The sequence below is a fragment of the Lonchura striata genome, chromosome 31 (genome assembly GCF_050655825.1).
Source record: "Lonchura striata isolate lonStrDom1 chromosome 31, ASM5065582v1, whole genome shotgun sequence".
NCBI lineage: Eukaryota > Metazoa > Chordata > Aves > Passeriformes > Estrildidae > Lonchura > Lonchura striata.
Genome location: NC_140733.1, coordinates 6,036,465 through 6,059,051, shown reverse-complemented (window position 1 = coordinate 6,059,051; position 22,587 = coordinate 6,036,465). Strand labels below are relative to the sequence as shown.

General features: G+C 61.1%; 2 protein-coding genes across 10 annotated transcripts in view; both read right to left on the bottom strand.

The window, feature by feature from the left end:
• Window positions 1-4,067, bottom strand: part of HUWE1 (HECT, UBA and WWE domain containing E3 ubiquitin protein ligase 1) — a 74,376-nt gene extending 70,309 nt beyond the window's left edge. For 2 of the 8 annotated variants that reach the window (XM_085563432.1, XM_085563438.1), the window contains exons 1-4: window positions 3,950-4,064; window positions 2,632-2,697; window positions 1,854-1,925; window positions 1,193-1,291 (exon numbers count right to left, since the gene is read on the bottom strand). In XM_085563432.1, coding sequence (XP_085419558.1) covers window positions 1,193-1,291; window positions 1,854-1,898 — 144 coding nt within the window. In that variant the 5' untranslated portion in view covers window positions 1,899-1,925; window positions 2,632-2,697; window positions 3,950-4,064. Of the gene's footprint in view, window positions 1-1,192; window positions 1,292-1,853; window positions 1,926-2,631; window positions 2,698-3,459; window positions 3,631-3,949 lie in introns of those variants that run through there. The other 6 variants (XM_085563434.1, XM_085563439.1, XM_085563436.1 and 3 more) reach the window with 6 other exon arrangements.
• Window positions 4,068-4,325: 258 nt separating this feature from the next.
• On the bottom strand, window positions 4,326-22,581 carry PHF8 (PHD finger protein 8). 2 transcript variants are annotated; one of them, XM_085563478.1, is made up of 21 exons: window positions 21,439-22,581; window positions 20,700-20,785; window positions 20,232-20,340; window positions 19,329-19,489; window positions 18,687-18,828; window positions 18,067-18,253; window positions 17,455-17,617; window positions 16,482-16,569; window positions 16,035-16,141; window positions 15,212-15,303; window positions 14,633-14,722; window positions 14,141-14,308; window positions 13,869-13,954; window positions 13,385-13,536; window positions 12,070-12,155; window positions 11,464-11,576; window positions 10,486-10,736; window positions 9,752-9,847; window positions 8,265-8,374; window positions 6,330-6,708; window positions 4,326-5,082 (listed from the first exon to the last, which is right to left on the bottom strand). In XM_085563478.1, the coding sequence occupies exons 1-21, from the start codon at window positions 21,534-21,536 to the stop codon at window positions 4,994-4,996; spliced, it is 2,853 nt and encodes a 950-aa protein (XP_085419604.1). In that variant the 5' UTR covers window positions 21,537-22,581; the 3' UTR covers window positions 4,326-4,993. The 2 variants fall into 2 exon arrangements, with proteins under 2 accessions (XP_085419604.1, XP_077645851.2); XM_077789725.2 differs by having other exon boundaries at window positions 13,385-13,464; window positions 21,439-22,579.
• Between the last annotated feature and the right edge of the window lie 6 nt (window positions 22,582-22,587).

Genomic DNA, 22,587 nt, shown 5'->3' with positions numbered 1-22,587 from the left:
GGACCCCCTGAGCCCCCCACATCCACCCAGGGGTCCAGCTCGCACTGAGGGGGAGGTTATGGGGGAGATGTGGGGCTGGGGGCACAGCCTGGGACCCCCTGAGCCCCCCACATCCACCCAGGGGTCCAGCTCGCACTGAGGGGGAGGTTATGGGGGAGATGTGGGGCTGGGGGCACAGCTTGGGACCCCCTGAGCCCCCCACATCCACCCAGGGGTACAGCTCGCACTGAGGGGGAGGTTATGGGGGAGATGTGGGGCTGGGGGCACAGCTTGGGACCCCCTGAGCCCCCCACATCCACCCAGGGGTACAGCTCGCACTGGGGGGGGTTATGGGGGGAATGTGGGGCTGGGGACACAGCCTGGGAACCCCTGAGCCCCCCAGGAACCCCCCACATCCACCCAGGGGTCCAGCTCACACTGAGGGGATTAAGGGGGATGTGGGGCTGGACCCCAGCCCAGCCCCCCCCAAAACCCCCATATCCCAGGGGGGACCCTCAGAACTCCCAAGGAGAAACCCCAATATCCCAGCCCAGCCTGCCCAGATAGCAGCTGAGCCCCCTCCCCAATACAAGGCAAAAAAATGGAGTTTCAGAGACTTGAGAAAGAATTTGAGCTCTCCCCTAGTTTTGGGGAAAAATTGAGGTACTCCCCACATATTTTGGGTTTATAATGTGCTCCCCACACTGTTTTTAGGCATATTGGGGTTCCCTCCTTGGAGTTTTAGGAGTCTGTGAAAGAAAATTTGCACCCAAACAGCTCCAGGATGGGGAGGAAATGGGGGCTCCTAGGGGGGCTGTGAGGATGCTGGTGAGCCCCCCCCCCCCCAATTTGGAAAAAAGTAGTGGAGGAGGCAGCTATCATTGGGGTGCACTGCAGGAAATGTAGAAACCCCCCCCACATTCCTAAACCTCCAGAAATCTCCAGATCTGCCCCACCCAAGGGCTGAGGGCTCAAGGGGTCCAGCTGAAACCAGGCACCCCCCTCATTCCAGGACCGTTCTGGGGTATCCCCTCCCATTCTAGGGTTGCTCCCTGTGATTTCGAGGTGCTCCAGGGTGACACCCCACCAGTGGCAGTGACCAGTTTGGGGACAAGCTCAGCACCACCCTGACAATCCCTTGGGAAATTCCCTCGTGTCTTGGGACCCCCCAGGTTTTGGAGAACCCCCCCCAGGTTTTGGGGACCCCTCCCACCTTCCCAATGTTCCATGTCTTGATCTGCTGCAGTTCCGTCACCAGCTGCTCATCACTGCAAGCTTTCAGCTTCTCGATGAGGGCCCGGCAGTCAGCGGGCTGGGGGGCACAGGGAACTCAGCACTGTCCCCTCATGGTGTCCCCAACACCTCCCAATGTCCCCAAAACCCTCCATTCCCTTCCCAATGTCCCCACTTCCTCCCAACATCCCCAATTCCCCTGACATGGTGTCCCCAACCCCTCACTGAATGTCCCCAGCTCCTCCCTGACTGTCCCCAACCCCTCCCTGAGTGTCCCCAACCCATCCCTGAGTGTCCCCAACCCCTCCCTGACTGTCCCCAACCCCTCCCTGAGTGTCCCCAACCCATCCCTGAGTGTCCCCAACCCCTCCCTGACTGTCCCCAACCCATCCCTGACTGTCCCCAACCCCTCCCTGACTGTCCCCAACCCCTGACTGTCCCCAACCCATCCCTGACTGTCCCCAACCCCTTCCTGAGTGTCCCCAACCCATCCCTGACTGTCCCCAGCTCCTCCCTGACTGTCCCCAACCCCTTCCCGAGTGTCCCCAATCCATCCCTGACTGTCCTCAACCCCTCCCTGACTGTCCCCAGTCCCTCCCTGACTGTCCCCAACCCCTTCCCGAGTGTCCCCAGCCCCTCACCGCCTCCGTGGGGGTTTTCTTCAGTTTCGTCCGATCCACTTTCATTTTGGGGTTCCGGTCCTCGTGCTCTGCCTGCGGCCACACGTGGTGGGGGGAAGGGGTGGGGGGGGTCACACCAGGGCTGCCCCCCCAAAACGGGTCAAACCCCACCCCCGCCTGTCCCGAGAGGGGCTCCCTGTCCCGACAAGGCACCGGGACTGACGTGCCCCCCCCGCCACGGGCCAAACCCCCCAAACCCCCGCCGCCTCGGGGTGTCCCGCGTCCCGACAGGGCCCCGGTGTCCCGACAGGGCCTCGTTGTCCCGACAGGCGCCGCGGCGGCCGCGGCCCGATGACGTCGCGGCACCGGCTGAACAATGAATGTGCAAAACCCCGCCGTACCCGGGGGGGGGTCGCCGAGAGCCCCCCCACCCCCAATTAACTCCTCGGGGGAATGACGAGGAGCTGTAATTAAGGGCTATAATTACGGCCGGTAATTAAGGGCTGAGGCTGCCGCGTGCCGGGGCTCCCCCACCCCCCTCCCGGTGCCCCCCCCCGCCCCCGCCGGCCCGGCCGGTTCGGTGACAGTGACGCATCATTTTGGGGGGGGGGAGCCGTTTTTGGGGTGTCCCCCCCCCGCCCGGGGGCAGGTATCAAAAATAAGCTTGAAGCTTCCAGCCCGTTTTCCCCCCCAAGAAAACCTTCCCGAAGTGAGACCCCCCCCCCCCAGCCCCCCCAAAATTCTCTCGCGCCGCCCCCCCGGGAGGGTCTGAAGCCGCCCCCCAGCCCGGTTCCCTTACCGGGAATCACTCCCAGTCCATCCTCGGCCCGGCCGGTCGCTGCGAGGGGGAGGGAGCCGGGAGCTGCTGCGGGGGGGAATTGGGGAGGGGGTGTGAAATACTGGGGGGTTTAGGGGGGGGGGTCCCTTGTGAGCGGCCGGATGATGGGGGGAGCAGATCCCAAAAATGAATCCCAAGAAGGGATCCCCCAAACCGCAGCGCGGGGGACCCTGAGGGTGGGAAGCGACAACCCAGAATCACTACAAAATACGAAAATAATACGAATAGATAAAAAATGCTAAAGAGGCAATGAGGAGATCCCCAAATCCTAAAGGATCTGAAGTGGGGGGGATTGTAAATCCCGGGAAGCTGCGGGAAGCACGGCCTAGAGGATGGGGAAGGGGGGGCCGGTAAAGGGGTCCCCCAAATGTCGGGAAACCGATGAGGGGGACCCTGAGTGATGGGAGGGGATTGCGGGGAAGTGGAAATGAGGCTGGGGCTCCTAAATTATGAGCACCACAGAAAGTACCCCTAAAATACAGGGGAACTGTAAAGACGTGAGAAAGCTAAATTGAGGTGGAGGAGCGACCAAACACCCCAAATCTCGGGAGGGGAGGGCCTGAGTCCCCGCAAGGGGCACCTGCACGGGGGAAAACCGCAAGGGTCGGGGGAAGGGGAGCCGTGAGAAGAGGAAAGCGGCCCCCAAATCACGGGAGGCCGCCGGGGAGTGGGGGGGGCGGTGGGAGGGGGGGGCGGGCCCCTCATGACGGAGCCGGGCGCCATCCCCCCCTATGCCGCGGGCCCCGTAGCAGCACCGGGCCGAGCCCCCCGCCCCGCCGGCCCCGGTACCTTGAGCGGGCGGGGAGAGCGGGGGGGGGAGGGAAGGGGGGGGGTCAGAGCCCGGCCCGGGCCCGTCCCGCCGCTGCCGCCGCCGCCATCTTACACTGAGCCCCGGCCGTGGCCCGAGATCCCGCGAGAGCCGCCGCAAATCCCGCGAGAGCGGCCGGCGGGACGGGAGGAGGCGGTGCCGCGGGGGAAAGCGTGGGGGCGGGGCAACGCCGCGGTCAGCCAATGGAAACGCGAGAGGCGCGGCGCCCAAATGTCGCGAGAACGCGCCTAGCAGTGGGGAGGGAGTTTGGAGAAGCCTCGCGAGATTTCGTGAGGACTGTGGGGGAGGGCAGGCGGCCCCTCACGGATCCCGCCTCGTACCGGGAGGAGGGGGAGGGGTGGGGCTGACGGTGAACGGGTGGAAGGCCTGCCCGCCACACAGCGGCTCAACCCCCCCGCTCCCCTCGCAGGCCGCGGGCCCCACGCTGTTCCCTCAAGCACCGGCACTCACCGGCACGCTGATGAGGAGAGCGAGATCTCGCGAGGCGCTGGCGGCAGCGCGGCCCCGTAGCCTCGCGAGAAGGCGCGCGGAAAGAGAGAGACAGAGAAAGAAAGGAGCGGGAGCGGCAGCGGGAGCGGCCCCGGCGCGGGCGGGGGAGGGCGGGGGGAGCGCGGCCGCGGCCTCAGCGGCGGGAACGGCGGCGGCGCGCGCGCCGATCTCGCGAGAGCGCCGGGAGAGCGGCTCCAAATCTCGCGAGACCGGAGCTCGGCCCTCCTCGGCTAAAGGGACAAGATCTCGGAGGAGCGCTGCTGCTCTCGCGAGAGCTACCCGGCAGAGCGCGCGCTATGGGGGAGCACGTGACCCGGCCCGGGGCATTTTTCACCAATTTCGGGATTTTTTGTTTGTTTTTTTTCTTTCTTTTTTATTCTACAAATACAAAAGGAGAGGGGCGGGGCCGCGGCCTCCGGACACGCCTACAAAACAGGGGCAGCCAATGGGAAGCGGCCCCGCCCCATCAATCAACCTGAAAACACTTAGGGGAGGGGCAAAAAAAAAAAAACCTAGCGGGGACCAATCAAAGATGGCTCCGCCCCTCCCGCAGCTGTGGGGCGGGGCTTGTCCAATCGCCTGAGCTCCTGGAGGCGGGAAATGCGAAAGCCCCGCCCCTATTCCATCCACGGCCAATGGGAAGGCAGGAACCGTGGTGGGCGGAGCCAGGATTCGGCTCCACCCTGTGTGGGCGTGGTTTGGATCTAAGTGGGCGTGGTTTGATGTTGCCTCGCCCGTTTTACCCTACATGACCAATGGGCGTGGCTTGGGCGGTGAGAGGGCGTGGTCTCAGCTGAATCTGCATTGTGGGCGTGGCCTCAGGGAGGACAGGTGGGGCAGCACCTGAATGGGCGGTGCCTATAACAAGCCACGCCCCTTTTAGCAAGCACGTTGTTCTGATAGGTTGGTCCTGCCTGGCCCCGCCCCTTTCTGCAGCAGCCCCGCCCATAGTTCATTGTTCAGCCGGCGGTGGGCGGGGCCTGGCAGGGCGTGGCCGCCCCGCCCTCAGAGCAGCAGCTTCCCGTTGCGGTGGATTTTGAGGATCCGGCCCAGGCGCTGCTTGGCCGTGGCCAAACCCTTCCGCGGGCGCTTCCCTGCGGGCAGGGGCGGAATGTCACCGGGATTGGGGGGACACAGACCTCCAGAGCCACCCCAGGCCTTCCAAAACCACCCCAGAACCCTCCGAAAACACCCCAGAACCCTCCGAAACCACCCCAGACCCTCCGAAACCACCCCAGAACCCTCAAAAACCACCCCAGAACCCTCCGAAACCACCCCAGAGCCCCCCATAAGCACCCCAGACCCTCCAAAACCACCCCAGAACCACCCCAGGCCGTCCGAAAACACCCCAGAACCCTCCAAAAACACCCCAGAACCCTCCGAAACCACCCCAGGCCTTCCGAAACCACCCCAGAACCACCCCAGGCCTTCCGAAACCACCCCAGAACCCTCCAAAAACACCCCAGAACCCTCCGAAACCACCCCAGAACCCTCCGAAACCACCCCAGAGCCCCCCATAACCACCCCAGACCCTCCAAAACCACCCCAGAACCACCCCAGGCCTTCTGAAACCACCCCAGAACCACCCCAGACCTTCCGAAACCACCCCAGAACCCCATCAGACCCTCCGAAACCACTCCGGAATCCCCCGAAACCAACCCAGAACCCCCCAAAACCACCCCAGACCCTCTGAAACCACCCCAGAACCCCATCAGACCCTCCAAAACCACACCAGACCCCCCCCAAATCCACCCCAGACCCTCTGAAACCACCCCAGACCTCCCCAGACTGGCAGAAAACCCCCACAAAACCCCTCAGACCACCCCAAACCCCCCTCAAAACCCCTCAGCCCCCCCTAAAACCCCAACAAATCCCCTCAGACCCTGCTGAAAACCTCCCTACAGCCTTGAAACCCCCCAAAGCCACCCCAGATACCCCTAAAAATCCCCCAAGACTCCTCAGACCCTCCTTGAAAGCCCCGGGCAGCCTCCTCAAATCCCCTGAGAAATCCCCAAAATCCCCTCCCAAAATCCCCCTACAGCACCGAGACCCCCAAAGCCACCCAAGAACCCCCTAAAAACTCCCCAAGACCCAAAGAAAGCCCTCCCAAAACCCCTCAGACCCTCCCCAAAACCCCCCGACAGCCACCCCAAATCCCCTCAGATATCCCCAAAAATCTCAGAAATCCCCAAGACCCCCTCAGACCCTCCCCAAAATCCCCTCAGACCCTTCCCGTAACACCCCTACAGCACCAAGACCCCCCCCAAAGGCACCCCACAACCCCCAAAAAACCCCCCAAAACCCCCTCAGACCCTCCCCGAAGCCCCCCCGAACCCCTCACCGTGGCTGGGGGGCGCCGTTCCGGGGGGGCCCCGGCGCTGGCTCAGGAACACCCCCGGGGCCATGGGGGTGGGGGCGCGGCCGGGCTGAGCCCCGGGGAGGGGTCCCGGCCCCCCCGGCCGCGCCGTGTACTCGTGGTCAGCCAGGCTGGGGGGGTACGGCGGCTCCGGCGGCGGCTCCGGGGGCGGCTCGGCCTCGGCTTCGCCCCCCCCCAGCTCCGCCTCGGGCTCCGCGTCCCCCTCGGGCTCGGCTTCGGGGTCTTCGTCTTCCTCGTCTTCCTCTTCCTCCTCTTCTTCCTCCTCCTCTTCTTCCTCCGGGGAGGGGGGCGAGGGGGGGCGGCGCTTGGCAGGGCCCTTCCTGCGCTGCAGCTTTCGGTGCTCCTGGGGGGACAGGGGGGGATTTATGGGGGTTTGGGGGGGTCTGAGGGGGATTTATGGGGGTTTGGGGGGTCTGAGGGGGATTTATGGGGGTTTTGGGGGGTCTGAGGGGGATTTACGGGGATTTGGGGGTCAGGGGGGGATTTATGGGGGAGTTTTAGGGGTCTGAGGGGGATTTATGGGGGAGTTTGGGGGGTCTGAGGGGGATTTATGGGGTTTCAGGGGTCTGCGGGGGATTTATGGGGGAGTTTGGAGGGTCTGAGGGGGATTTATGGGGGTTTGGGGGGTCTGAGGGGGATTTATGGGGGTTTGGGGGGTCTGCGGAGGATTTATGGGGGAGTTTGGAGGGTCTGAGGGGGATTTACGGAGATTTGGGGGTCAGGAGGGGATTTATGGGGGAGTTTGGAGGGTCTGAGGGGGATTTATGGGGGTTTGGGGGGTCTGAGGGGGATTTATGGGGGATTTACGGGGATTTGGGGGGTCTGAGGGGGATTTATGGGGGAGTTTGGAGGGTCTGAGGGGGATTTATGGGGGTTTTGGGGGGTCTGAGGGGGATTTACGGGGATTTGGGGGTCAGGGGGGGATTTATGGGGGAGTTTTAGGGGTCTGAGGGGGATTTATGGGGGAGTTTGGGGGGTCTGAGGGGGATTTATGGGGGTTTCGGGGGGGTCTGAGGGGGATTTATGGGGGTTTGGGGGGGTCTGAGGAGGATTTATGGGGGTTTTGGGGGTCAGGAAGAATTTATGGCGGAGTTTCAGGGGTCTGAGGAGGATTTATGGGGGTTTGGGGGAGATTTATGGGAGACTTTGGAGGGTCTGAGGGGGATTTTGGGAGGTTTGGGGGGTCATGGGGGATTTATGGGGTTTTTGGGGGGGGTCTGAGGGGGATTTATGGGGTTTGGGAGCATCAGGGGGGCTTTGTGGGTGTTTGTGGGGGTCAGGGGGGGATTTATGGAGGAGTTTGGGGGTTTGAGGGGGATTTCTGGGGGTTTGGGGGGTAATGGGAGGATTTATGGGGCGGTTTGGGGGGTCAGGTGGGGACTTATGGGGGTGTTTGGGAGGTCAGGGGGGTTTATGGGGGGTTGGAGGGGGATTTATGGGGGTTTAAGATGGTCACAGGTGTTTTGGGGGGGTCTGAGAGGGATTTATGGGGGATTTTGAGGGGTCGGAGGGATTTATGGAGGGGTTTGGGGGGGTTCAGGGGGGGATTTATGGGGGCATTTGGGGGGTGCTGTAGGTCTAGAGGGGTTTGAGGGGATCCCACCACTCCAATCCCCCCAGACCCCCTAAATTCCCTCCCCCCAACAAACCTCAAACCCCACCCTGCAGTTCTCCCCCAGTGCTCCCAGTTCCTCCCAGCGCTCCCAGTTCACCTGCTGGGCCAGCTTGGAATCCCCAAATCCCCCCTGACGATCCCAACCACCCCCAAAATCACCCTCAAAACCTCCTGAACTCCCCTCAAACCCTCCCTGGAGCCCCTGAATGTCCCCCCCAAGACCCCAAAGCATCGCTCCCAGTTCCTCCCAGTGCTCCCAGTTCCTCCCAGTGCTCCCAGTTCACCTGCTGGGCCAGCTTGGCAGCGGCTGCCGCCAGCCCGGTCTCCACCGAGGCCACGCGCGTCCCCTCCCGCACCGGGCGGCTCTGCCGGGGCAGCGACGGCGTCACCCGGGCTGGGGACACCCCAAAATCAGACATGGAATAAAGGGAAACACCCCAAAATCAGACACGGAACAGGGGGGACACCCCAAAGTCAGGCATGGAATAAAGGGAGACACCCCAAAATCAGGCATGGAATAAAGGGAAACACCCCAAAATCAGGCATGGAATAAAGGGAAACACCCCAAAATCAGGCATGGAATAAAGGGAAACACCCCAAAGTCAAACATGGAATAAAGGGGGACAGCCCAAAATCAGGTATGGAATAAAGGGAGACACCCCAAAATCAGAAATTGATCAAAGGGAGACACCCCAAAATCAGACATGGAATAAAGGGAAACACCCCAAAATCAGACACGGAACAAGGGAGACACCCCAAAGTCAGGTATGGAATAAAGGCAGACACCCCAAAATCAGACATTGAATACAGGGGGACAGCCCAAAATCAGACACCGAACAGGGGGAGCACCCCAAAATCAGGCATGGAATAAAGGGAGACACCTCAAAGTCAAACATGGGATAAAGGGAGACACCCCAAAATCAGGCATGGAATAAAGGGAAACACCCCAAAATCAGGCATGGAATAAAGGGGGACACCCCAAAATCAGAAATTGATCAAAGGGAGACACCCCAAAATCAGGCATGGAATAAAGGGAAACACCCCAAAATCAGACACGGAACAAGGGAGACACCCCAAAGTCAGGCATGGAATAAAGGGAGATAACCCAAAATCAGACATGGAATAAAGGGGGACACCCCAAAATCAGACACGCAACAGGGTGGACACCCCAAAGTCAGACATGGAATAAAGGGAAACACCCCAAAATCAGGTATGGAATAAAGGGAGACACCCCAAAGTCAAACATGGAATAAAGGGAAACACCCCAAAATCAGACATGGAATAAAGGGAAACACCCCAAAATCAGACACCGAACAGGGGGAGCACCCCAAAATCAGGCATGGAATAAAGGGAAACACCCCAAAGTCAAACATGGAATAAAGGGGGACAGCCCAAAATCAGACATGGCAAAGGGGGACACCCCAAAATCAGCGTACAAATAAAGGGTCACAACCCGAAATCAGAGCATGGAACAAATGGGGGACACCTCAAAATCAGAGCTCAAATAAAGGGGGACACCCCAAAATCAGACAGGGAACAAGGTAGGAGGAACCCCAAATCAGCCCCTGCCCCAAAGGAGGAGGGGCTGGGGATCCCCAGGGACCCCAAATTCCATCCCAGGGACCCCAAATCCCACCCCAGGGCCCCTCAATCCCCCGCACTTCCTAAAAACTTCCCAAAATTCACCCCAAACCACCCAGCCTTGCCCCAGGGACCCCCAAAATCCCCAAATTTCCTCCCAAACCCCCCCCCTCCATGGACCCCCCCAAACCTTTGGGGCTCCAGGGGGCGTCGTCCGTCACTTTCTTCTTTTTGGGGAGCGATTTTAGGGCGGGGTCATCCTCGTCCGACTCCAGCGAGGGGTAAACTGGGGTGGGGGATAGAAAAAATGGGGTTCAGGGTGATCCTGGGGGGTCCTGGGGGCAGGAAAAGGGGAGTTCAGGACGATTCCACCACGGCCTGGGAGTGTTTTGGGGCTGTTCTGAGGTAATTTTTGGGGTTTTTAGGGTGTTTTGGGGTATTTCTTGGGTATTTTGTATGCTTTGGGGTGCTTTTGGGAATATTTTTAGGATGTTTTTGGGGTCACACTCACTGTACTCAATGTCCTTGAAGCAGGGTGGTTTTGGGGTGGGTTTTGGGGTCACACTCACTGTACTCAGCGTCCTTGAAGCAGGGTGGTTTTGGGGTGGTTTTGGGGTGTTTTGGGGTGGTTTTTGGGGTGCTTTTGGAGTGGTTTTTGGGGTCACACTCACTGTACTCAGCATCCTTGAAGCAGGGTGGTTTTGGGGTGGTTTTTGGGGTGTTTTTGGGGTGGTTTTTGGGGTCACGCTCACTGTGCTCAGCATCCTTGAAGCAGGGTGGTTTTGGGGTGGTTTTGGGATATTTTCAGAGTGGTTTTTGGGGTCACACTCACTGTGCTCAGCATCCTTGAAGCAGGGTGGTTTTGGGGTGGTTTTGGGGTGTTTTTGGGGTGGTTTTTGGGGTGGTTTTTGGGGTCACACTCACTGTACTCAGCGTCCTTGAAGCAGGCCCCCAGGCTGTCCTGCTCGTCCAGGCTCCCCTCGGCCTCGCTGTCGGTGCTCCGGGGGGCTGGGGGGGCTCTTCGGGGCCCCCCAGACCCCCCAGGACCCCCCCTTTCGGTCCCCCCGCCCCCTCCCCACCAGTTTGGGGGTCCCAGGGGGGTCCCCGCGGGCAGGTTGGCCATGCAGAGCATGCCCTGGATGGCCTCGCGCGTGCTGGGGGAGGCGGGGGCCTCGCTGGGGGGGAAAAAAGGGGAAAAAAAGGGAAAAATGGGGGTTTGGGGGGGGGTCACGGCACAGTTGGGACCCTCAAATTGAGGAGAGACAGCCCCAAAAGGAGATGGAGAGGGGCAAAGTGAGCCCTGCCACAGAAATGCCCCCCAGAACTCCCCAGGAACCTCAAATAGCCCCAAAACTCCAACTCCTCACCCCAAATAACCCCCGGGAACCCCAAAACCCAACCTGGGACTCCAAAAAACCCTAAACCCCAACTCCTGACCTCAAATAACCCCCGGGAACCCCAAAACCCAAGCCAGGACTCCAAATAACCCAAAACCCCAACTCCTGACCCCAAATAACCCCCAGGAACCCTCAAAAGCCAAACCCCAGCCCCCCCAAAAGCACCTGGTGCCCCCCACCCAAGCCCCCCCAGATATCTGTGGACCCCCAAAATCAGCCCAGTACCCCCTTAAAGCTCCCCGGGGGACCCCAAAACCCAACCCCAGCCCTCCCAAAACATTTGGGGAGCCCCCAAAACCCCCCTCAAATCCTTCCCCCAGCCCTGGGAACCCCCAAATCCAGCCCAGCTCCCACTCCAAGTCCCCCAGGGGCCCCCAATGATCCCAAATAACCCCCAGGGACCCCCAAAACCAAACCCTAGCCCCACAGGTGCCCCCCAAAATCCCCCTGGGATCCCTCCCAGACCCCTCAAAACCCAGTCCAACCCCCCCAGACCCCCCCAAACCTGAGCTGGGGGTACTCGGAGCCCCCCACTTGCCGGCTGGCCTTGAGCAGGTCCAGGATCCCGGCGCTGCCCCCAGCGCCCCCTTCATCCTCCTCGTCCGTGGTGTAATCCTCCTGGGGATCAGGGGGTCAGAAACAGCCCAAAAACACCCCAAAATACCCCAAAAACCACCCCAGTCTGTGGTGTAATTCTCCTGGGGGGGCAGGGAGTCAGAAACATCCCAAAAACACATAAAATACCCCAAAAAACACCTTAGTCTGTGGTGTAACCCTCCTGGGGAGCAAGGCATCAGAAATATCCAAAAATACCCAAAACCACCTCAGAAATACAAAAAACAACCCCAGTTTGTGGTGTACTCCTCCTGGGGGGGAAAAGTCAGAGACATCCCCCCAAACCCCCATTTTTCGGGTGCCCTCCAATCTCCATTTTCAGGGTGCCCCCCAAAACCCCCCCAAGGACATCCCCAGTTCCCTTAAACCCCCCGAGACTCCCCCAAAATCCCCCCAAAACCCCCCTAAGAGCCCCCCAGGATCCTCTCAGCTCCCTTAACCACCCCAAAACCCCCCAGAGCCCCCCAAAACCCCCCGGGGTCACCCCCAGACCCACCTCGATGTCGAAGTCGACCTCTCCTGGCTCCCGCACCCGGTTGGGATCCGAGCAGGGCTTGGCCCGGGGCAGCTTCCGGGGGAGCCCTGGGGACACCCCAAAAACGGGATTGGGGTCACCCCAAAAATGGGATTGGGGACACCCCAAAAAGGGATTGGGGTCACTCCAAAAACCAGGATTGGGGTCACCCCAAAAAGGGATTGGGGTCAGCCCAAAAATGGGACTGGGGACACTCCAAAAATGGGATTGGGGTCACTCCAAAAAGGGATTGGGGACACCCCAAAAATGGGATCAGGGTTACTCCAAAAACGGGACTGGGGTCACTCCAAAAACCAGGATTGGGGTCACCCCAAAAACGGTATTGGGGTCACCCCAAAAAACAGGATTGGGGTCACAGCCCGAAAATGGGGATTGGGGTCACTCCAAAAATGGGATTCGGATCAGCCCAAAAACTGGGATTAGGGTCACCCTAAAAAACAGGGACTAGGGTCACAGCCCCAAAATGGGGATTGGGGGAACACCTCAGAAATGGGGGTTGGGGTCAGACCCCAAAAATGAGGGTTTAGGGGGGATTGGGGGCATTTTGGGGATGTTTTGGGTCAGGTTTGGGGCTAGGTTTTGGGGGGGTTTGGGGGTGTTTTAGTGTCAGGTTTGGGGTGGTTCTGGGGGCAGGTCTGGGGCCGGTTTTGGAGATGTTTTGGGGGTGTTTAGGGGGATGTTTTTGGGATGTTTTGGGGATATTTTTGGGGATGTTTTTGGGATGTTTTTGGGGATGTTTTTGGGGATGTTTTGGGGATGTTTTTGGGATGTTTTTGGGATGTTTGGGGGATGTTTGGGGGATGTTTTTGGAGAGTTTTGGGGGATGTTTTTGGGATGTTTTGGGGATGTTTTGGGGATGTTTTGGGGGATGTTTTGGGGGATGTTTTGGGGATGGTTTTGGGGTGTTTTGGGGATGTTTGGGGGATGTTTTTGGAGAGTTTTGGGGGATGTTTTTGGGATGTTGGGGGGTGGTTTTGGGGTGTTTTGGGGATGTTTTTGGGATGTTTTTTGGGATGTTTTGGGGGATGTTTTTGGGGATGGTTTTGGGGTGTTTTGGGGATGTTTGGGTCATGTTTTTGGAGAGTTTTGGGGGATGTTTTTGGGATGTTTGGGGGTGGTTTTGGGGTGTTTTGGGGATGTTTCTGGAGAGTTTTGGGGGATGTTTTTGGGGTGTTTTGGGGATGTTTGGGGGATGTTTCTGGAGAGTTTTGGGGGATGTTTTTGGGATGTTTGGGGGTGTTTTTGAGGTGTTTTGGGGATGTTTTGGGGTACCCACGGGGCAGGCGGCGCGGGCCCCGCCGCGGGGGGGTCTCGTCGATCTGCAGCTCCTCCTCCGAGTCCAGGTCCAGGGGGGAGCTGGGGGGGGAGCAGGGGGGGGATGGGGGGGGCCGGGACCCCCAGAGCCCCCCGGGCCGGCTGCGGCGGGGCCTGAGGGGGAGGGGCGTCAGGGGGACCCCCCAAACCCCTCTGGGACCCCCTTCCTGACCCACCAAAACCATCCCAGAACCCCTCCAGCCCCCCCAGCAAACTCCTCTGGGATCCCCACGAGCCCCAAAATCCATCCCCCAAACCTTTCCAGGACCCCCCAAAATCACCTCAGAACACCCCCAGGCCCCCCACATTCCCTTTGGGACCTCCCAGTGCCCGCCCCCAAACCCTTTGGATCCCCACCCAAGTTCCTCCAGCCCCCAAAAACCCCCTGGGACCCCCCAAATTCTCTCTTGGGCCCCCCAAACCCCCCAGTGCCCCCCATTCCTCACCGAGTCCCCCCGTTGGCCAGCAGGATCTGGGGGTCCCCCTCGGAGTCGGGGTCCGTCTCCTCCGGGCTGGAGCTGGGGGGATCAACCTGGGGGGGAACCCTGAGATTTGGGGGGAGGGGACCCCAAATACACCCCCCCACACCCCCAAATACACCCCTCCCCCACACCCAGCCCTCCCCCAAATCCACCCCTCCCTCAGTGCCCCCCAGTTCTTCCCAGTCCCTCCCCAGTTCCTCCCAGTGCCCCCCCAGTTCCTCCCAGTCTCCTCTCACCTCCTCATCCTCCTCAGGGGGGGCCGGGGGGGGATTTGGGGTTCCCCCCTCGTTGGAGGTGCGAGAGTTGGGGGGAGGCTTACGAGGTCCCCCTTTTTTGGGGGCTGGGACCCCCCAGGGGGGTCCAAAGGGGGTCCCCGACATTCCCGTGCTCTGCTGGAACAGCTCCTGTAGGGAAGGGATACAGAGCTCCCAGTATGTCCCAGTATGGCCCAGTTCCTCCCAGTAACCCCAAAACCTTCTCAGAACCCCTCCCAGTACCCCTCCTAGCCTTGCACCCAGTGGCTGCCCAGTTCCCCCAGTTGCTCCCAGTCCCTCCCAGTCCCTTCCCAGTGTGCTTCAAATCCCTCCAAGTACCCCCCATTCCATCCCAGTTCTCCCCAGTCCCCCCACAGTCACTCCCAGTGCCCCCCCATTCCATCTCAGTGTCCCCCCAGTTGTTCCCAGTGCCCCTCCAGTCCTCCCCAGTCCCTCCCAGTGCTCCCAGTTCACCTCTGCCAGCCGGATCTCCCTGCCCAGTTCCTTGACCAGCTGCCCCGGCCGGACGGTCTCGGGGATCTCCTGCTCGTGCTCTGCCAGGACCTGAGGGGGGAAAGGGTTAAAATGGGGGGGAAAGGGTTAAAATGAGAGGGGACCCCAAACCCGGGGAACCCCAAAACCTCCCCCCTAAAACCTCCCACCCCTGAGACCCCACAGAGCCCCCCAAAATTCCTCAGAACCCCCCAAAAATAGCTTTGAGCGCCCCCAAAACCCCTCGAGACCCTCCCAAAATTCCTTTGGACCCCCCCCCCCAAAATCCCCACGGACCCCCATCCAAAATCCCTTTGGAGCCACCCCAAAATCCCTTTGGAGCCACCCAAATCCCTCAGGACTCTCCCAAAATCCCTTTGGATTCCACCCAAATCCCTCTGGACCACCCCAAAATCCCTTTGGAGCCACCCAAAATCCCACAGGACCCTCCCAAAATCCCTTTGAAACTCCTCAAAATCTCTTGAGATCCCCCCAAAACCTCTGGGGACCCTCCCAAAATCCCTTTGAACCACCCCAAAACCCCTCGGGACCCCCCCAAACCTCTCGGCGGGTCCAGGCTCGGAAGGCTCCGGTCAGGGCTCGGGCTCCCAGCACCAAATAGGCCGCGGGGTGCCGGCGGTTCTCCCGCAGCCCTGCACCCCAAAATCCCCAGGTTGGGATGGGAAACACCAAACCAGCATGGGAACCACAGGGACACCCCAAAATCAGGATGAGAAACTCAGGAACATCCCAAAAATTTGGGGATGAGACCTCCCCCAGACCACTCTTGGGGGGAGTTTGGGAATTCCCCAAACCCCCCTGGATAGGTTTAGAGCCCCCTCAGATAGGTTTAAACCCCCCTAGATGAGTTTCAAGCGCCCCCAGGTGGGTTTGCAGCCCCCCCAAAACCCCTCAGTTGGGTTTAAAGCCTCCCCAGTTGGGCTCAAAGCCCCCTAAGTTGGGTTTAAAGCCCACCCAGATGGGTTCAAAGCCCCCTAAGTTGGGTTTGAAGCCCCCTAAGTTGGGTTCAAAGCCCCCTAAGTTGGGTTTAAAGCCCCCTAAGTTGGGTTTAAAGCCCACCCAGTTGGGTTCAAAGCCCCCTAAGTTGGGTTTAAAGCCCCCCCAGATGGGTTCAAAGCCCCCTAAGTTGGGTTTAAAGGCTCCAGGATGGGTTTAGATCCACCTCAGACATGTTTAAACCCCCCCCAGATGAGTTTAACCACCCCATGTGGATTTAAATCCCCCCAAGTGGATTCCCAACTCCCCCAGAAAGGTTTAAACCCCCCCAAAGTGGGTTTTAAGCCCCTCAAGTGGGTTCCCACCCCCCCCAAGAGGTTTTAAGCCCCCCTGGGTGGGTTTTAAGCCCCCCAGGAGGGGCACCCACCTCGGAAGGTGTCCAGCAGGTGCCTCCCCACGTACCAGCAGATGGTCTCAAAATTGGGGAACTTGGCCAGGTCGGGGGTGTTGAGGCGGCGCTGCAGCTCGTACGCCCTGGTGAGGGGATTTTGGGGGGTCATGGGGGGATTTGGGGGGTCACAGACACCCCAAAACAGCACCCCAAAGCTCTCATCCAGCCCCCCAATCCCTCCCTCACCCCCCCTCAATTTCCCCCAAGCCCTCCCCCAGCTCCCCCAAAGACACCCCCAAAGCCCCCCTCCAAATCCCCTCAAAACACCCCTAAAACCCTTCCAAAATCCCCAAAGCCCCTCCTTGACCCCCAAACTTTTTAAAAACCCCCTCAAACTCTGATCCAATCCCCCAAACTCTCCCCAAAAACGCCCCCAAAGCCCCCCAAAACCTGTTCAAAACCCCCAGAACCCCCCCAGCCCACCTGAGCTGCATGCCAATGTTGAGGCTGTGCAGGAAATGCCCCCCAAAGGCCAGCGAGTCCACGGGGGTCAGCACGGCGTGGATCCAGCCTGGGGACAGGCACAGGGAACTGGGGGGACTGGGAGCACTGGGAGGGGCCACTGGGGGAACTGGGATCCACTGGGATCCATTGGAAAAGGGAGTTTTGGCATTACTGGGAGCTACTGGGAGTTACTGGGAGCCCTTGTCTGACCCCCATCCTCACCAGGAGACACTGGGGGGGGAACCCGAGGCCACCAAACCCTCACCTGGTGACACAGGTGACATTGGGGGTGCGTTTGGGGTCTGACAGAGGTGGCACAGGTGACACCGAGGGTCTCTGTCCCTTGCACAGATGACACAAGTGACACTGGTGGCATCTGTCCTTGGCACAGGTGACACTGGGGGTGTGTTTGGGGTCTGTCCCTTCCACAGGTGACACAGGTGACATTGGGGGTGTGTTTGGGGTCTGGCACAGGTGGCACAGGTGACACTGGGAGTGTCTATCCCTGGCACAGGTGACACTGGGGGTACATTTGGGGTCTGTCCTTGGCACAGGTGACACAGGTGACATTGGGGGTGTGTTTGGGGTCTGGCAGAGGTGGCACAGGTGACACTGCGAGTGTCTATCCCTGGCACAGGTGACACTGGGGGTATGTTTGGGGTCTGTCCCTGGCACAGGTGACACTGGGGGTGTGTTTGGGGTCTGGCACAGGTGGCACAGGTGACACTGGGGGTACATTTGGGGTCTGTCCTTGGCACAGGTGACACTGGGGGTGTGTTTGGGGTCTGGCACAGGTGGCACAGGTGACACTGGGAGTGTCTATCCCTGGTACAGGTGACACTGGGGGTATGTTTGGGGTCTGTCCTTGGCACAGGTGACACTGGGGGTGTGTTTGGGGTCTGGCAGAGGTGGCACGGAGGTTGTGCCCAGGTGTCCCCAAGCCCCCCCTCACCTGTGGGGATGAAGAGGGTCTGGCCCTGGCGCAGGTGGCACCGGAAGCACCGATCCACCTGGTCCCCGAAGAAGAGCTCGGGCTGGTTCCGGGAGCTGCTCCAGGCCTCGAACAGCGCCAGGTTGGCGGCCGAGGGGCGCGCCAGGTAAAAGATCTGCTCGCCCTGGGGCACAGGAGAGGGGAACGCATGGGACAGGTAAGAATGCCAGGTTTCATTCTCCCAAAAATCCCCCAAACCCCCTCTACAACCCCCTAAACCCCCCCCCAAATCCCCTACAAACTCCTCCTCGTACCCCGAGCACGAGGTACAAGGCCAAGGTGCTCCTGCAATCGAGGTGGAAATCAGTGCAGCCCAACACTGCCAGCCCCAGTACCCCCAAATTCCCTGTAACTCCCCCCAAACCCCTATAATCCCCCCCAAATCCCCTATAACCCTCCCCAAATCCCCTACAAACTCCCCCTCATACCCTGAGTATGAGGTACAAGGCTGAGACAGCCCCACAGTCGAGGTGGAAGTCAGTGCAGCCCAACACCCCCAGCCCCAATTCCCCCAAAAATCCCCTCTACAACCCCCTGCACCCCCCCAGGCCCCTGGAGGACCCCCCCTCGTACCCTGAGCACGTGGTACCAGGCCGAGGTGCCCCCGCAGTCGATGTGGAAGTCGCTGTAGCTGTCCTTGGCTCCCATCAGGCACAATTTCTGCACGCTCGGCCGCTCCCGCGCCGACTCCCCCGGCCACAGGTTCTCCACCCACGAGAGCTTCCGCACGATCCGTGGGGTCTGCACCAGGTTCGACAGCCTGGGGCACCCCAAAAACGGGGATCAGGGGCTGGGGAACCTCCCATGGGCATGGGGTACCCCAGCAGGGAGAGGATGCAGTGGGGGATGCCAAGGAGGGGCAGGATCTGGGATTTTGGGGGTCATTGCAGGGGATGATCCGGGATTTTGGGGGTACCTGTGGTTGGAGGAGGAGGGGATGGGGAGGATTTGGGATTTTGGGGGTCTCTCTGATTGGAGGGTGCAGGAGGGGAGGCACTGGGAAAGACTCGGAGCACTGAGAGTGACTGGGAGGCACTGACAACACCAGCAGGGACTGGGCACTACTGGGAGGCAAAATGAGGGACTGGGAATACTGGGAAGGACCTGGAAGGACCACGTGGGACTGGGAGGCGATAGGAGGGACTGGGTGGCACTGGGAAGGACTGGGAGAACTGGGAGCCACCGGGACCCACCGCGTGTCCGAGAACTCCAGGCCAGTGACGCTGAGGACGCGCTCGCGCCGGGGTCCCCCCAGGTAGGCCACGAAGTCCCCGAGGCGCATGCGCAGCTCGGCCTGGCGCCCCACGTCCAGCACAGCCACCACCTTGTCAGCCCCTGTGCACCCCAAAACTGCCTGAGCACCCCAAAAACAGCTACGGGGACCCCAGTAAAACCTCCCTGCATGCCGCAAAACCAGCTGGGAAACACCAAAAACCTCCCCGAACCTCCTTATGCATCACAAAACCTCCCTGAACTCCCCAAAACCAGATGGGAGACACGGCTAGGGGACCCCAGTAATCCCCCAAAACCTCCCTGCACACCCCAAAACCAACAGGGAGACACCAAAAACCTCTCTGTGCATCCCAAAACCTCCCTGAGCACCCCAAAACCGGCTGGGGGACCCCAAAAACACCCCCAAACCTTCCTGTGCACCCCAAACCCTGAACAGGAACCCTCTGGACCCTCACCCGTCCCCCCAGGACCCCCCAACACAGTGTAAGATGGAAACAAGGAGATGAAGTTATGGGGGGACCCTGCCCCTATTGTGGGGTCCTGGGGACCCCCCCGATGCCCCCAGCCCCCCCAAAAGCCCCCGAAAAGCCCCCCAGACTGACCGACGTGGTGCAGGACGTCGCGGGGGGTGAAGGACGGCGGGGGCAGGGTCATGCCCAGCCCCTCGTGCCGTGCCACCAGGATGGGCACGCTGAAGCTGTTCTCCTCCAGGTACTCCACCGTCAGCTGGGCCCCGCTGGGCCGCAGCAGCACCTCGTCAGCACTGGGGGGGCAGGGCAGGGGGGTGAGACCCCCAGGGACCCCCTCAGGGACCCCCAGTTCCTACAGGGACCCCCTCAACCCCCACAGGGACCCCCAGTTCCTACAGGGACCCCCTCAACCCCCACAGGGATCACCCAACCCCTCAGCATTTGTTGGGCCACAGCAGAACCTGGTCCGTGCTGGGGGGCAGAGCAGGGGGGTGAGACCCCCAAGAGTGACCCCAGACCCTCACAGGGAACCCCAGTTCCTAAAGGGACCCCCAACCCCTCAGCATTTGTTGGGCCACAGCAGAACCCGGTCCGTGCTGGGGGGCAGAGCAGGGGGGTGAGACCCCCAAGAGTGACCCCAGACCCCCATGGGGGACCCCAGTTCCTAAAGGGACCCCCAACCCCTGAACATTTGCAGGGCCACAGCAGAACCTGGTCCATGCTGGGGGGGCGGAGCAGGGGGGTGAGACCCCCAAGAGTGACCCCAGACCCTCACAGGGAACCCCAGTTCCTAAAGGGACCCCCAACCCCTCAGCATTTGTTGGGCCACAGCAGAACCTGGTCCATGCTGGGGGACAGAGCAGGTGGGTGAGACCCCCAAGAGTGACCAACCAACTCCCCCTGGACTGACCAACAGCACCCAGGGCTGACCCTCACTGGGATTGACCCTCACCTGTGCAAGTGGTACAGCCACATTGACACACACCTGGCACTGCCCCACACCTGGCACTGCCCCACACCTGGCCCTGCCCTTACCTGGGGAAGGTGCGGCCCCGCAGCTCCCGGATGAACTGGGCACTGCCCGTGCGGGCTGGACGGCCGGGGTCCTGCTCCGGGGCCTTGGCCGGGCCACGGCGCCGCTTCACTGCGGGACAGGGGGACACGGTGGGGACAGGGGGACACGGTGGGGACACACAGGGACACGGTGGGGACACACAGGGACAGAGACACGGTGGAGACAGTGGGGACAGAAGGACAGGGCAAGGACAGAAAGACACAGGTGGGGACACACAAGGACAAAAGAACAGAGTGAGGACACATGGGGACACGGGTGGGGACACACAGGGAAGCAGGGACAGAGGAACAGGGAGGGATCCACACAGAGCCCAGAGCATCTCCCCCGCCCCCATCCCAGTGCATCCCAGTCCCTCCCAGTGCCAGCCACTGACAGAGAGCCTCTGTCCCCCCACCCCAGTCCCTCCCAGTCCTCCCAGTCCCACTCACTGACGGAAGGCCCCCTGAGCACAGCGCACTGGGGGCAGTGGTACAGGTCGATCTCCGCCGCCGCCTCCTCCTCCACCCCCACGCAGCTGTGGGGACACCCCAGTAACCACCAGGCACCTCCCCAGTAACCCCCCATCACACCCCAGAACTCTCTTTGTACCTCCCAGTCCCTCCCAGTATTCTGAAGACCCCCCCAGACTTCTCCCAGTGCCCTCTAGTACCACCCAGGCTTCTCCCAATCCTTCCCAGTTCCCCCTCAAATCCCTTCCAGTACCCCTGAACTTCTCCCAGTCACCTCCAGCACCCTCCAGATACCTCCCAGTCTTCTCCCAGTCCTTCCCAGTGTCTCCCAGTCCCCTCCAGCACCCTCCAGATGCCTCCCAGTACCTCCCAGACTTGTCCCAGTCCTTCCCAGTGCATCCCAGTACCCCCAGTCCTTCCCAGACATCTCCCAGTCTCCCCACAGTGCCTCCGAGTCTTCTCCCAGTTCCCCCCAGTGCCTCCCAGTCCCCTCCAGCACCCTCCAGATGCCTCCCAGTCCCCTCCAGCACCCTCCAGATGCCTCCCAGTACCTCCCAGACTTGTCCCAGTCTTTCCCAGTGCCTCCCAGTACCCCTAGTCCCTCCCAGACGTCTCCTATGCCCCCCCCCAGTGCCTCCCAGTCCCCTCCAGCACCCTCTGGATGCCTCCCAGTACCCCCAGTCCCAGTCCCAGTCCCCCCCAGTGCTCCCAGTCCCACCTGCCGTGGAACCAGTCCTGGCAGCCATCGCACTCGATCATGAAGCGGGTCACGTCGTAGGGCAGGCGGCACAGGCAGTACACGGGCACCGAGGCCATGGCCGGGCCCCCGGGGCGACCCCCGACCCTACGGACCCCCGCGACCCCCCCCGGCCCGGGACATCCGCGCGCTGCCCGCCAGACCCCCGAAAATCCCCTCAAAAAAAAAAAAATAAACCAAAAAACACCCTCAAAATCACTCCAAAGGCAGCCTCAAAAAGATCTCCAAAACAGCCTAAAAAAACCCCAAAACCAGCCTCAGAATCCCCCCAGAACAACCTCAGCAAAACCACAAGAACAGCCTCGAAAAGCGCCCCAAAAACACCCCTGAAACAACTCCCTCAAAAAGAAAAAGCTCAAAAAAAAAAAAAACACAAAATCAACCCCTAGGCTGCTCCCATATAAACACCCCCAAAGCCCCCCCAGATCGCGGCCAGCGGAGGGCCCTGAGGGGAATTGGGGAGCACAACCCCTAAAAAAACCGATATGAGTCGGGGGCACCCCAAAAGGGCCTGCGGAGATTGGGATCCCCCTCAGGTATTGATGAGAGCCTTAAACCTCCCCCAAAATTACACAGATGTAGGGAGACCCCTCCAAGGGTCACCGAGGCACTGTGACCCCCTCCCCGAGGCCCAGAGCCCCCCAAAAATGCGCCCGCAGGGTGCCCCCTACTCCTATTGCATGTGGGGACCCCCAAAAGCGCCGCCGGGCCCGGGGTCCCCTCACAGCGCCCGCGGGGCCCCGGCCTCCCCCTCCTCCCGCGCTGTGGAGTCCCCGAGACCCCCTCAAAGACCCGCGGGACCCCCCTAAAAGCTTTGGGGATCCCCAAATAGCCGCCGACACCCCCACAAAGCCGGCGGGACCCCCCGAGGCCTGCGGGCCGCCGCGAGGCCTGCGCCCCCCCCCACCGCCACCTCCCGACTAGGCCGCAGCCCGCCCCGGCAAGGCCCAGCGCTTCTCGCGGCCGCTCCTCCGCCGCCGCCCGGTCGCTACCGCCGCTGCCGGCCCCGGGCCCGGTGCTGCCGCCGCCGCCGCGGCCTCTGCGCGCTCCGGGCCGCCCGGGAAAGTTTTATTCAAACGCGGAAACGGGGAGGGAGAGGGCGGGGCCCGG